This window comes from Gadus chalcogrammus, chromosome 3 (genome assembly GCF_026213295.1).
Source record: "Gadus chalcogrammus isolate NIFS_2021 chromosome 3, NIFS_Gcha_1.0, whole genome shotgun sequence".
Classification (NCBI taxonomy): domain Eukaryota; kingdom Metazoa; phylum Chordata; class Actinopteri; order Gadiformes; family Gadidae; genus Gadus; species Gadus chalcogrammus.
Genome location: NC_079414.1, coordinates 124,052 through 139,085, shown reverse-complemented (window position 1 = coordinate 139,085; position 15,034 = coordinate 124,052). Strand labels below are relative to the sequence as shown.

General features: G+C 42.3%; 2 protein-coding genes across 3 annotated transcripts; both read right to left on the bottom strand.

Annotated features, from left to right (window-relative positions):
* Positions 1-926: 926 nt before the first annotated feature.
* On the bottom strand, positions 927-5,259 carry LOC130377363 (uncharacterized). The gene is made up of 4 exons (XM_056584464.1): positions 4,913-5,259; positions 4,340-4,452; positions 4,041-4,126; positions 927-3,428 (listed from the first exon to the last, which is right to left on the bottom strand). Exons 1-4 carry the CDS (start codon positions 5,111-5,113, stop codon positions 2,302-2,304), a joined length of 1,527 nt encoding a protein of 508 aa, XP_056440439.1. The 5' UTR covers positions 5,114-5,259; the 3' UTR covers positions 927-2,301.
* Positions 5,260-7,734: 2,475 nt separating this feature from the next.
* LOC130378852 (centrosomal protein of 95 kDa-like) lies at positions 7,735-15,020 on the bottom strand. Of its 2 annotated transcripts, none has more exons than XM_056585468.1 (3): positions 14,854-15,020; positions 14,511-14,582; positions 7,735-14,117 (listed from the first exon to the last, which is right to left on the bottom strand). In XM_056585468.1, exons 1-3 carry the CDS (start codon positions 14,998-15,000, stop codon positions 13,941-13,943), a joined length of 396 nt encoding a protein of 131 aa, XP_056441443.1. In that variant the 5' UTR covers positions 15,001-15,020; the 3' UTR covers positions 7,735-13,940. The 2 variants fall into 2 exon arrangements, with proteins under 2 accessions (XP_056441443.1, XP_056441437.1); XM_056585462.1 differs by having other exon boundaries at positions 14,854-14,996.
* Between the last annotated feature and the right edge of the window lie 14 nt (positions 15,021-15,034).

Below are 15,034 nucleotides of genomic sequence, written 5' to 3'. Positions count from 1 at the left end.
TCTATAGGGCTGGGTCCCTCTCCGATCGCTAGCCACCTCTTCACCAAACGACCATGTTGTGCGATCTGCGTCCGTACCGCACCCCGGACGTCGAACAAGGTACGTATGGTGGTTTGAGGAGTGGGATGCCACAATATATATATACATAAACATACATATTTATACATAGGCCTATTTATTTATTCATTTTGGTGCTTCAAGGAGGTCTGGTGGTCATATATAATAAATAAATAAATATAAATAAATATATATATATACCTATTTACATACATACATAGTTATATATATATTTATTTATTATATACGGAGACAACCAGACCTCCTCAAAGCAACGAAAGTGGTCCATTAAATTCAAGAAGGGTCGGCGAGAATAGGGATATACGTAGTGCCATACCGTCAATATGAATTTCATCAGAATTTCCGAGAGGATGGTCAATGGTCAGATACAGATCTCGTTAATATCGATGTAACAAGAAAGGATGTAATGATAACGCCAAGAAATTAAAGGCTAGGCCTATATGGTTATAATAATCGAAATATAATTATTTTATAAAGCGTATAACGAGACACGGAGACGATCTAGTTATGGGCCAGAAGAGGCTGCATTTTTACCGAATTCGGCCTATAACCTTATACATATAATAGTCTAACTCTATACGTCAAATGTATGATATGCTGTAGGCCTACGTATAGGCTAGTCTTTTATATAAAAAATATTTAAATATTGTCATACATGAACCACATTCCCCATAGAAAAAGTACACTGTGTTACTTGGTGTTACAACCCTCTTCGTTGATTGGATTGGTGTAAGTGGATTTTCAATGGTCAGATACAGATGTTATAACGATAATAGCTACATGGTCTACTACTAATTCATTCAATATTAAACCAATGCATTTCAATTGACCTTTCGCAAAAGCCCCGCCCCCCTTAGTTACCGTTGCTAGCCCGACAAGCTTCTTGACGCCGACGGAGTGTCAACACAGTGTCATGTCGGGGAAAAATATAGCGGTGCGTGTCAGTGACTCTTTTTGGAGCAATACTTGTGCGATATCCTCCAGATCGAGGCAAAAGGGGTTACAGTATGCGGTGGAGGGATACATTAAAAACATTAAAATAAACAAAGAAGGGGACACTACGACTGTCGAGGCGAAAGCGTACCGGTCAATGGCAAAATCTGAGAAACCCCATGATCTCTACCTCACATGCAACGAGCACAGCCTTTTGGACCAGTTATGCTCTTGCACTGCCGGGTAAGTTCAGGACACTTGTATACTTCAGGAGGATGTTGACTGAAATATTTAAATTAGTTAGATAGCTAGTCAACATCCTTTCAACTATCCTTTCTAGCAAGAAGCAACGTCATCAGAGTCTAGCTTGTTACAATATGTTGTTACATCATGGATGTAAGGTTACATGTCAAGGCACTCTAATATTGCAGTAACTAGCTAGTAACATTATTGTCATAAGGCTGGTTGACATAAGCAATTCATAGTCACTGCAAATAGCATTTCCAAAACAAACACCTAATGCTACTTCTGGCTTAAATCAGTTCACCAGGTTTTTGCTCTCACATTGTGGGCCTTATGTACACCCTGGACCTGTGCCGTGCCAGACATAATGACATCTCCTCCACAAGCCAGCCTCAGCAGTGGCACAAAGCCAGGGGTAAAAAAATAACTGGACAACCTGTGAGCAGTGTGGTGGTAGCCAAGGCCAAAGTCAACCGCAAGCGGAAACCCATCATGTCCAGCTATATCCACAATAAGTAAGTATTTTACTTTCCATGTACTCTACAGCAACACCATCAGTCACACTGTTCTGAACATATTCCTGTGTACTGTGTAACATGATAGACAATAATACTCACCTCTGAATGTATTTGTTAAAGGAAAGAGTTAGGGACAGCAGTGTATGGTCTACTGAGGGAGATGTCAGATGCACCTATAAGCTACATTGCTGATGAAACTGCACCTGAGGTAGAAGTTGGAGGCAGGAAGTATGCAGTGGGGTGCGGTCTAAGCCACCAGGTGAGATTTTATTAAAGTTTCATTAAAATTTGACATTTACAAATTCTAAATTGTGCTTACAATGTAAAAAAAGGAAAATTGGGCTGACATATTATATACACCTACACATAAAAACATGAAACAAGGATTTCTATAGCACCTTCCACAGCTCAGGCTGACAAAATGCCCCACAGTGGTGAGTAAAAATAACAGGTTAAAGCAGTAATAATGTCATGTAGTAATACTTTGTATTTGTTGCCATGTGATGCTACGACTGTCCCAGACTGTCCCTTACTTAAGTATGTGTGGCTGGAAGTTTGAAAGCATGCTCACCACATACAAGATGTGATTTATAATCCCTAACCTTGTATTAGGAATTTTGTCTGACACCATCTTGAACTTTTTTATTTTACCGATGGCCCTCTCTACGTGCACCCTGTGCTTTGCAATGCGCTTTGTCACCAGCACATCTCCAGTGGGCATTTGCCTCTTAAATCTCGAAAACGGTGGCAGGTTTAACTGCAGTCCGACTGCTCGCATCTCTTCCTCGATCAAGAAGCCCTTATCAGCCATTATGCCATCCCCTCTTTGCAAATAGCCACTCTCTATAAGTTTCTCTAGTAACGGGATGATACCACATTGCCTGACTATCTCCTTATCGGACATGGATCCTGTGAAGAGGGCAGATGAAAAAATCACAGCACCACGGGGGTCACAGGCAACTAGCGATTTTAGGGTGTTTGTGCTTTTGTAGTTTGAAAAGCTCTGGCTTTGCAACACCAGTGACGTTGGCCTTTCGATTTTCAGCTCTGTACAATCTAATATTGCAAATGTGGATGGGTAGTCTGCTTTGTAGGTTTCTGGCATGTTTTGTGCAATGACATCTCTGTGAGGCCAAATTGGTAATTCACCTAATACGTCAAACATATAATGAATCCAGGAATTGAAAATAGTACTTGCTGTTTGCGTGGTTATATTAAATCTAAAGGCAAGGTTCTTTAGGTCTTCGTTGTTGCGGAGTTTCATTAAAACAAACAGCAACTGGCTACGGAGGGGCATCTCAGCAACTTGCCAATCATTGCGCTTGTAGTTTAAGGGCACATTTATTTGAGTGGTGTGTGGATCATTTGGGATGCCAAATATTGTGCACAGTTGGTTGAATCGATCATATGTAAACCCAGTACTGTATTCCAACATTTTAGGGATTTCACTGCTTTCAAGTAGTTCAGGTGTTAGAGTTTTCTTTTTAAGTGTGCTAATTTGTGCTTTCAGCCTTTCTATTTCAGTTTCCTTTAAAGACAATTTCAATTTCATGTTGTTGTTTTCTTCTTCTAATTTCTTCTCCTTTTCAGTGCTCTGCTCCTCCTCAGGCTCCCTTTCTAGCTGGCATCCAGGAAGTGGGGGTTGCTCAGTACTCTCTGTAATGAAAAAATGTTTGCATGTTATTGATAATCCTTTATCCTTTTATGTGATAGAGAGAGGAGGGAGTGAAAGCCCAAGCTATGGGCTTTTAGAAATTAAGTGCCCATCCAAGAACAGCTTTACAGAGTGTCCTTACCTTTGCAAGCAGGCAGATGGACGCTATAAACTAAAAGAGTGTCATGCCCATCATTATCAAATAATGGGGCAGCTTGGGGTCACGGGTATGTCATGGTGTGATTTTTTTTGTTAAATGTGAGGAAGATTACCACCTAGAAAGAATACAATTTGATGTTGCAAAATGGGAAGAGATGAAGAGCAAGCTTGATGCATTTTTCTTTGACTACTATGTTACATACCAGTGAGATAAATCCGTGATAGTCTTACTGTATGTATGTATGGACTCTTATTTTGTTCTCTTGTTTCTTTGTTCTTCTTGTTTGTTTTGACCTCTGAACAGAGAATGAAAGTGCCAATAAAGGAACTTATTCACTGTCTGAAACATCTTGCTGCCTATTCTATCATTCAACACAATACAGAGGTAATGGGATTGGGCAGGCTATTCCACTCCTGTTACGCCAGTATTAACTTGAAAAAGGCTTATCACTCACCACTGTCAACAATATACTGTTGAGTCTCGTCTGCATCATCAGTGCTGGAGGTGGAGCCAGAGGCATCCTGCACACTTAATCTGCATCTGTATAGATTTTTGGGACATGAATTTACAGTACTTTGTTTCGATTATATTGTATATCATCATCATTAACCTTTATTTAACCAGCGAGTCAATAACATGTTCTTATTTACAGTAACAGTAACGTTAGGCTATATGACATGTACTAACAGGTTAAATATAGAGTTATATACTGCACTTCAAATCAAATATTATTGACATGTAATTTAGGCTTACCGTTTTTGGGGTGGCTTTCGACAGCCTCCGAGCTGCTCCCTAGTCTGGTTCGACACTTGTACAGCAAGTACAGGGTCGGGATACTCAGGGGTAGGCTGTCCATTCACAAAATGCTACATGAAAGATGAAAACAAAATAAGTTTAAATTGCCTGTTGGGACGCTATGTTCAACTTTGATGTAAACTGACGAAACATAACGTTACGTAACGCTAGGGCTAGCTAAGCTTAGAGGGTAACGTTCTGGCAATGATATACTAGTAATAGGGGTGCAACCGATCACAAATCTCACGGTTCGGATCTGGTCACGGTTTTTGAGTCACGGGTCGGATCATTTTCGGATCAACAACAACAATAAAGATAACAAGACTGCTGATAAAAAAAAAAAATTATCAGCCGATCCGCGGATCACTTGCGTCCCGAACCGTGAGGGTTGATCCGTACGGATCACGGGAAATCCGTGAACCGTTGCACCACTAACTAGTAGTATACAATATTTGCTAATAGTAACCATAACTTTGATATCCAGTATTATTAGCTAGCTATCACTATGGCGTTAGTCTAGCCTAGCCTTACCTTGGAGCAGACGTATGCATGCTTGTTTATTTTCGTGACATTTAGCTGGGAGTGGGGCCTTCCACACTGTTTGATCCATCGTAGGCACCGCTCCTGTTGTGTTTTCGGCTTTGGAAAAGGAAAGAACACGACTCCCCCAGCCAAACTCTTGGGGTACCTACTGTCCGATTTACATACGCCATAGGCACATCGCTTCACCATTTTGCTTGTCGGACTTTGTTTGTCGGACCTTGTTTACATAGTAACGGTTGCTAGGATGTATGATTGGACAATGACCGTTTGGGGGCGGGGTTTTGCGAAAGGTCAATTGGGAGATTATTTTTGACTTCAGAAGTGGAGGCGGGCTGTGCAGGATTTGTCAAAACAACAATCCTATGGTGGTTGTCATCGACCGCCCCCTTCCACCCCCCCCCTCCCTTTTCCCACAGTTATCGTATACATCCATGTGCACTTCTTTACGACCTATGGCCATTATTTCATTTTCTGTAACCACGCATATATCCTGCATTTAATGCATGTTCATGATATTTTCAGAATATTCTGAACAAAGCCCCGAACATATTTATTCTAGAGATTGGAGCGGGATGCTTTGATGAGGAACATTAATGTACACAATGTATGCACCGTTCACTTTGCAAACGACTTCACGAGTGCAAACATCTCTGCTCCAAACCATGTTAACGAAGTTAAGGGCGGCAACTCAGTTGCCGTCAATGTGTTGTTTTTGTCGTAAACTAGGGTCCACTGGCTAGGAAATAGAAGGACACCTTGGGGAATATCTTTCCATTTCACGCAGTTTAGACTAGTAAATTTAAATTGCATAAAATAAGTTATTTTTGCATTGAACTTTTTTAAATCGCTGTCTGGTGTCACTACGTCACTCTAAGAGATGCGCATGGGCAGATTTTGTAGTGACACAGCCTAGGCCTATAACCTATTAGTGATTAATCTTCAACTTAATAGAAATACTTTTTGTATTACACTTTGTCTCAAAAATAAATAAAATATGCAAATTAGGCAATCTCTCATTAAATATGCGTACATATAAACTCTTGAAGCTACAGATTTTCTTAGGTGATCACAATGTTTACAGTGTAAGAATTCTGGGTTGATAGTTCTAATTGTGTCTCCAGGGTGGATGCTGTGTGTGTGTTGGGGTGGGGTTATAAATACAATTGTATACAAACACAGGACTTTTTTCAAAGAAAGAAAACAAGCATTTTATTGATATACAGACATTTTATATCCAACCTTGCTAATATCATAAGAACGTTAACTCAAAGTGAAAACTACAAAGCAGCAGGTTAATTCCCTGTGTTGCAAGGTAACACGTCAAGTCCAGGTACTGATGGAATCCAGGTAAGGCGACGATGATGAGAGCTCATTCAGTGATAGGATTTTTACAACTATTGCCTCCCTTGCATTTGCAGTACTTGCAGCAACGGATACCAGCTACCCGACAGGGACATCCATTCTTGTGTGCACATTTGGCACATGAGCAGGGATCTGGCAACCCTTCAGGTTTTGAGATTACAATCTCAGGGACTAATAAACTGCCCTTTCTTATAAAACCATAAGCATCTGCATTTAAGATTGAGGTGGCGTCTGTAAATGGTGCTTGGACCCAAAGCTGCTGTTGATAATAGGCTCTTTGTATATGTTTTCCTGCAATAGTTGAGGTGCAAGCAGTTCTCTCAAAGTCCATCTTGAGGACATTACTATCGAACGCAGCAATGCGCAGGTCGTCAAATGTCTCCATGTCTGTTGATGGTTTGAGACATTTGACCAAAAATCTTTCAGCCATTTGTATTGCACTCTCTGTTAGCTGTGGACAGTTGAAATTGAGAATCAGAGAAGAGTTGTCTGGTTTGCGGACAGTGTTCAGAGCTGCAAGTTTAGTTGAAATTTTGCTAGTTGTATCACACCCAGTCAGCGCATGTAGTGCTGGGAGGCACTGTGTGAGCTAGTCTCCCAGTGCTTTGCAGATATCATGAAGTGGTAATATTGATCTTTTCACTCCTGAGTTACGGATAAGCCAGAGCTCTTGGAGGCCAAGACTTCTCCAATTGACTGTTATGTGGTATAATAGGCACACAAAGACATCTGTGTCACCCGATGACAGTGTCAGTGATGTAGATCCTGTGCGGTGACTTAAAATGTCCTGCACATGGAACATCATCCTGTCATTAGCTTCTTCGTGTGTGCAGTTGAGCCGAGGGAATGGAGTAGCACTCGCTGCTGACACAATCCATGCCTGTGGTGCTATACCAAGGTATAGTGGTTTGGTGCCTTTGTAATTGGTGGTCAGCCACTCAACATAGAATGCCTGAAAAGCAGTTTTGCTAATGGAAGATGACCAAAAGTTCTCTAATACCACTGGAACATTTTGGTTTGGTGATACCACATCAAGGACAACCATGTTTTTTGATTTTCCTCTTCTCTCCCTCTCTCCATGTTTGATGCTGTCCTCTCGGTAAGTGTCGAAAACTACATGGATCTCATCACAGTCGCCTCCAGCTTTGGTGACCATAAATGTCAAAGCATTAGCAAAGTCGTGGAATGTCTTGATGGGTGGATCAAGTTTCTTTAAGGAGACCTTTCTCACCAATGCCATGAAGTCGATAATGATGGCGTGTGTTTGCGGGGGGGTAACTGGACCTTTTATATCTATTTGTGGACACAACTTCAACAGCTCAGTTTCAAGTTGTGATTTGGCACTCTTCCTCAAGTAACCGTCTTTGTCAACCAAGAAGAATGCAGAGTTGGTGATCTCATGCTGGAGTAGCTCCTCAACTGTGAATCCCCGGTGACACCCGTACTCAATAAACATGAGAGCTTTGATTGTCTCATCTTTGATGTCTGCTTTGGAAGCCAAGTTCAAGGTGGTCTTTGGCAAAGTAAACTTGACTTTACTAATAGTCGAGTGAATCGATATCGACTTATTTCTGAGTCGATCATCGGTACATTTAGCACAAGTAGCACTGCCCTCTGTGATGCAGCACAACAACTTGTCGACATTTACCTTGGTCACAATTTCTCCAGTGAGAACATTCTTAAGCATGCCCTGGTCTCTTAAAGGACTGCATACATTGAGGAGATATTCCTCGTGCTCGGGTTGAAGTCATGATGAAGCGAGAGTTCTCCTCCAACATCATCCCTCATCTCAAGGAGATCAACATACTGGTCCTTTTTATGCTTGATGATTCCCCAAAGAGCTACTGCTTCCTTCTTCCTGGTGACCCCAATTATCCCTCCACTCACTTTGGCAGGCCGGTTGTAACACTGCTCTAGTGCCTGGTCAAATGGCACTCCACTACCTTTCTTGGTGGTGTTCACAACAAATCCACCATGTATGTATGAGTCACAGAGGAGTGGGAACTTCTCCTTCAGTTGATAGCAGTCTTGCAGGAATAATGGTGTCCATCGACAATAGTTTGTTCTCCCAAAAAAGAAGAACAGTGAAGTTGCCCTCTCTATTGCACTGAGGTAGAGAATCCAGTCTCCAGAGCGCAGAGAGTTGGTCAGATCCCTCAATATTGGGAACAAGTCAGAAACATATGTGCTCCAGTAATTAAAGGACTGGGACTGCAATGCCTGTTCCTTAAGGTAGACTTGAAAGGCTGCATTGATGATGTTAGAAAGCTCCTTTTTGGTGTTCTTCATTTGAAGGCTCTTGGGACTTCCAGTTGACCTGCAGTGCCTCTATCTCTGTTTTTCTGTCAGGGTATTTGGAGAGGAATGCTTCCAAGATCATGGATGTGAGGACCTCGTGTATCATTGAATGGGCAGTGCGGGCCCTAGCATAGTGAGAACCAGAGATCACGGTCTTAATGACATCAGTACCGTAGCACTCTGTTTCAACTAGAACATCAAAAATTCCAGAGGGTTCCAGGTATGTACCAAGACAGGCCAACACAATTTTCTCCATATGAAACCCACCTAGACCAAGGAATATATTATTAAACTGGCCTGGTTTCATAAGTTGGATTTCCTTGGCAATACGGTACACACCTTCGTCGGCCCACAAACCACCATAGGCATCTCCCTTCTGTTTAAGCACATCCTGAAAGTTAATCATTGTGGTGAAGATTGCATCAAATGTTGTTGCGGGATAAGAATTTTGGTGGTAGGATGAAAGTTGGCATTCACAGTTGCGCTTCTCAGAGCTGTAAATCCTGGGACACTGTCACTGACATGTGTAACTTTTTTGGAGAAGCGATTGGCCATCCACAAAAAATAGTCTGAATTTATTGACTTGGTGGACTCGGTTGCTTTAGCATAGCCGTCAGTTGTTGTGGAAGAGGGGTCTCTCGACATATCCAAGACTTCTAATGCTTCAATGGTGGAGCTCTTTGTGTTTGGAGTAGGCTCTGATACCTTATAGTCAAGGTGTATCTCCCCGCGCTCTTTTACTGGCCCCATCCTGATAATCTTTTGGCAAAGGACTTTAGACCTAAGCTTTACTGTGGTCCGGCTCTGAGTATCAACGGACCTTGCAGAGATCTCACTTTCCGCTGATGGTTTCTCTACACTGATTGGAACATTTTGGAAGATAACAAGGATGGTATCATGTGTGGAGCCTGTTCCTGCCAGGGTGCTTTCATTGTGGTCAAAGTTATCCATTGCCCCATTTAATGGGCTTGTTGCTTCTAGGACAGCAGGGAGAGGTACTCTGTTGTTACCTGCTGTAGTGATGATACGTTCAGCGAGGTCAACATCAATCCTCTTGACCGTGTTGTAACTGACACATATTCCGTGATGGTTAAGAGCAGTCACCAGCTCTTTTGATCGTGTCAGACTGTGCACTCCTTGAGCCACCATAACATGAAAAGGTGTTGGTTCCTTGCCCTCGGTAAGGATGTTATGCAGAATTTGAAAGACTACATCAGTCTTCAGGTGGTAAGTTGTTTTCCCCTTAAACATATAGGAGAAAAACTCCTGCCATCTTTGTGGTCGGTTCTTAATGAAAATGTAATTTGACAGTTGGAGGTCTTGTGGTTCACAGAAGCTCTTCTGTAGTCCAAAGCTGTATTCCTTCAACTCCTGCGCCAGCTCAGTTGCCACCTGTCTGACAGGTGAAACTCTCAGGGACTCTACCAAGACCTCTGGAGAACTGTTGGTGGAAAGTACCATCTGAGATGCTCGTTTGTTACCTGGGTATGTAAAGCAGACATTGTCTCCATACAGCTCAATGATTAGCTGCTTTGCAGCTCGGTTTGACACTACTTGAGTTGAACCTTCATTGAGTCTGTCTCTGATGGAAGTCAGACTGTATGATGTTTTGCTCAAATCAAGCCCAAGAGCCAAAAATCTAGCCTTCAATGAGTTGTCCTCAGCTGTTATTGAATCCTCCTTTTCAAGATTTTTCAGGATGTCCTCAATTTTGGCATTATACTTATTAAAATACTCTTTACGGCAAGGGTCATGATATTGGATATCAGCCGCAAAAACATCATCTACCTCGCACATTACCACTGTTTGGGTGTACACATGGTCCTTGAACAACATGGCCGCGTTTAGTAATTTCTGGGCCATCGGTTTTTCACAGATTCTGAATAATGTGTATTTTCTTCTGTTTAACTGTTTTGCAATCTGAACCACAAAAGATACATACATTTGTAGTTACACTGGTCTTAAATCTTCCGCTTCGACGCTCAGTTGGATCATTAATAGGCCTCTGCTGAGATGGCTCAGACTGTTCTAATGGCTAGGTTGTGTGATCAGCCTTAGCCATATCCCTTTGAAAAGTTCTGTAGCAGGATTTGGTGTGTTATTTTATGATCTCTTGCTCCTGTCAGTTGAAGAACCCTAGCAGTTCGAGTATCACATATCTTAGTTTGTTTGGCAAGCGAAACAATAACACCCCTGCCAATTTCACCACTAGAGAGGTACTCAGATTGCTTCTTCTTCTGACATAGGATGCACTCGTCTGATTTGATTGGTTTAGGTGAAGCACGAGGAGCTGTGAGAGGTACTTCATCCTGAAAATAAACAATTATATACTGCTAGGTTGCTCAAAAAAGCTAGACTATTTTTTTTCTACCATAAAATATTTCCTACTTCAATCAAAAGTTGTATTACGCATGGCATGTCACTTTTCTATTTTATAACCCCCAAAATAAAATAAATGAATTAAAGCTTATCTTACAATGTTTCCCGCAGTAGCCCAGTCCAATTTTATTATTATCTATACGAGTTGTTCTCTCACTCTCTCCAGATCTTTTGGAATTTTGTAAAATAAGGTTTCAAATATGAGTTATTGGTATGTACCAACATATCCGTTCTTTGTGAGGGATAACTTCATGATATGAAGACACTGAAACTTCATCAACTTGTCTGAGACTATTTGATCACAAGTTCTGATTTACTGGTGATGACATTTTCCCCATTTTGCAAAAAAACAAAACAAAACACTAGCAGCTAGCTAGGTAACAAGCTGTAGTTAGCTAGCTACAATACACACCACATTAGATATAAAACTGATACAAATTCATTATAATTATTTAATCACACAAGATTACAACTCATATGATAATGGCACATTATAAGTGTACACGCCAACACAGAAAAAAAAGAGTAGATTTCCTTACTTTTCTTGATCTCACAAGTAATCTTGCTTGACAGCCATGTGCTCTGCTATGACCTCGGGTTACTATGGCTACCAATTAAACTTTTGTTGAAAAAAAAGTTGGAGGTGATGACGTGATGACAGCAATATTAAGAACAGCTAGGAAATGTAAGCTTTTAAAGTTTAGGTTAATTAATAACTGGCAATTCCTGTATGTTTGGCAATTCCACAATTCTTTTACTTATCTATTATTTTATTTTATTGCATGACAATGTTTATATGTGAAGCACTTTGAGTCTGCCTTGTGTATGAAAAGTGCTATATAAATAAAGTTGCCTTGCCTTGCCTTGCCTATGTTGCTAGTTGTCAGTAATACGTAATAGCTATAACTTTTTTTGCCATTTTATTTATATCAAATCAAAATGCTTACACTGTTCTTTGACCTCATAATCATGGTCATTGTGATCAGCTCAGAAAATCTCTAGCTTCAGGGGTTTATGTACGCATATATAATGAGATCGCCTCATTTGCATATTGTACTAATATTTTTTAAGACAAAGTGTAATACAAAAAGTATTTCTATTAAGTTGAAGATTAATCTGGTAGAAATTGATGAGGATATCTATAAAGAAAAAAAAAAGTCCCATTCACCTGTATTGTGATAATAGTGTCACCTATAGTGGTCATTTTCAGGACTTTCGTCCCGGATAGAGATTTTGGCACACACCACATGTTGTTCAGTGGGGTAATATTAGTCTATAACAGTTGAGATAGTCTCCGCTAAATGAAGCGCATACAAATCTTCCCCAGGACCTGTACTAACAATAACAATGAGTAGGCAATGACCTAAAGACAAATGTGAATGTACACCAGCCTTACGAGTTGTACATGTGACGTCATTCCCGTTCATCTTTGTGATTGTGTCATGTCATTATTATTGTTAGCTACATTAGCCTAACTGCAAGACCGTGCAATGCATAAATTGGTGACCGTAATAAAGTTGCAATGTAACAATCGACATTAAACTGACCAACGTGGTACAAATACAAAGAAAATAAATCTATTTTCTAAGGGTCAGGGTTTTCTGTACTGAGAGATAAGTACGGCTAATCAAGTCTAAGTCTGGACCCCGCCCACTTTTGCCGTTGGAACCGCACCCGCCGGTGGAAACACACGATTAGAAGGCCACTAGTGACACCTTTCCAGCAAGTGGTGCGGTGCTGTACGGTTAGGTGCGATTAGGTATGATTAGGTGCGGTACGGTTCGCGTTTCCAACACCAAAATTGGCCGGGGTCGGTGCTAGCGATGATTAACTGTATCTATCGCTCAATGCTCCTCCGTTGGGGTACCAAGTGGTCTGAAAGGGTGCCAACAAGAAGGAGATACATACACCGTCCGTTGATTGGTCGACAGAATACTCACTTCCGTGCGACAGGCGGATAACAACAAAACATATTACATATTACCCGCAAGGTATTTCAGGACAACGGCGAAAGCTTCGTTAAATGAAGAAATGTCGCGCAAAAATTCGCTGTCCTTCTTGGACGTCCACCATGATTGCTCTTTGTTTAATGGGTTGTTTAATTTGTTTAATGATGCGCTTACGTAGCTGCCGCGGCAATCGCCATCCGGCTTAAACCCGCCCTACCCTAAGGGTACTGTCAGCGGTGGAAATGTGAGCTGTAACTTACCACACCTAACCGCATCGCTCGGTGGAAACGTGGCATATCTCGACCCAGCCATTAGGGGAGGAGCCCAGCTGATAATCAGTTCTAGGACTCATTCTGTCAGGCTTCCTTTCCGAGGCTCAGGACACTTTGCTCCTCCCATGAACCACGGGTAGATAAAATAAAACACCAATGGCCATGTTGTTGATCTGTGAAAGAGTCGGTGGTCAAGGTGTTATACCTTCTCTGCTTTCCCCTAGTTCCTGTGCCCTGGTACATGAGCCTCATTCGTGTTATGAGGGACATCTGTGTTCCCATGGCAACGCCATAAACCACAAATCACAAAGGCTGCTAAAGATGTTGACAGATAAAATCAACCTCTTTCTAAAAGGAATACTGGAGACAGAGAATCCACACTTAAAATCAGAATATTATTTATGTGTTGATCACAGACATTTTCTAGAAATAACGTTAGGATTATAGAATTGGTCCCTCATCCACCGAAAGTTACAAGGGGATGTCAGCGGCCTCCGGGGGTCGGAGAAACCAGGGAGTCAAAGAAAAGACCGCTGTCACACATCAATCACCTCACAGGTGATTGATGTGTGACAGTGAACAGTAACTCACAGTGAGTCAATAACATTTCTAGAGTGGTAATCATTATTACTTGTCCTCTACTTCCTGTTAGAAGCAGAGGTGAAAAAGGTTCTCTAAAAATATCTCGGCAACAAAACAGTCGATCCAGTAAAAAGTTTTGAAAGATAGATATTGAGTGTGTGGCCGTCCAGGTTCCTATCGCAGGCCGCTGCGCTCGTACTGGAAAGAGGCTGTCTGAACCCGCCTCCGCAGCCTCTGGACCTCCAGGTCCTGGAAGAAGTGGTCCTGGTCGTTATGGACGATGACGCTCTGCAGCTCCCCCACCTCCCACTCCATTCGGGAGCGCAGCTTTCTCTTCATCTTCATCAAGGCCTGGAAACATTAGCTTCAACATTAGCTACTGGCTCCACGCTTAGAGGGCCACTGGCTCCACGCTAAGGGGGGACCCTTAGAGGGCCACTAGCTCAACCCTTAGAGGGCCACTAGCTCAAGCCTGAGAGGAACCCTTAGAGAGGCCACCTGCTCCACCCTGAGAGGAACCCTTAGAGGGGCCACCGGCTCCACCCTGAGAGGAACCCTTAGAGGGGCCACCGGCTCCACCCTGAGAGGAACCCTTAGAGGGGACACTGGCTCCACCCTGAGAGGAACCCTTAGAGGGGACACTGGCTCCACCCTGAGAGAAACCCTTAGAGGGGCCACTGGCTCCACCCTGAGAGGAAAACTAAGAGGGCCACTAGCTCAACCCTTCGAGCGCCATTCGCTTACCTTCTCCTGGGCTTTCTTGCGAACTTGGATCTCCTGGCTCTCTTCGGAAAGCGTCTCAGCCAGCAAAGAAAACTGAAAAAGAGCCGGGAGGCCAACCTTTAATACCTGAACTGCTTGATATCCTTTGAAAAACAATATATTGCTACAGAACTGATGCGATGCTTTAACCCATTATATCCAATATAAATGTAGTTATGATATAACCAGTTCTTTGGATAAAAACAAAACTGGGAAAGGGAGGAACCAAACAGAAGGTGGCCCAGATAATAGACAGTTTCAGAGTCCCCTTATTGGTGCCTGGGTAAGGACAAGGCAGCACTGTGTGACAGTGAGGGGGGCGTACCTGGTCTCTGTAGTAGTTCTCCATGGAGGAGATGTGTTCCAGGTGGCGTCTGCTCTGCTCCAGTCTATGTTCTCTGGCGTAGGATCTCTCCTCCTTCAAACTGGCCTTTTGCAACGCAAGCCCCTCTGAGAAAACCTCCCGCAGCATCTACACACACACACACACACACACACACACACAC

What these genes read in the sequence shown, in the direction of transcription:
- LOC130377363 (XM_056584464.1), bottom strand. Translation starts at nt 5,113, where the DNA reads ATGGTGAAGCGATGTGCCTATGGCGTATGTAAATCGGACAGTAGGTAC. An exon ending in CGAAAGCCACCCCAAAAACG is followed by an intron (nt 4,127 to 4,339) that starts GTAAGCCTAAAT and finishes AAATCTATACAG; the next exon opens with ATGCAGATTAAGTGTGCAGG. An exon ending in ACAGTATATTGTTGACAGTG is followed by an intron (nt 3,429 to 4,040) that starts GTGAGTGATAAG and finishes TTTTCATTACAG; the next exon opens with AGAGTACTGAGCAACCCCCA.
- LOC130378852 (XM_056585462.1), bottom strand. Translation starts at nt 10,528, where the DNA reads ATGTATGTATCTTTTGTGGTTCAGATTGCAAAACAGTTAAACAGAAGA.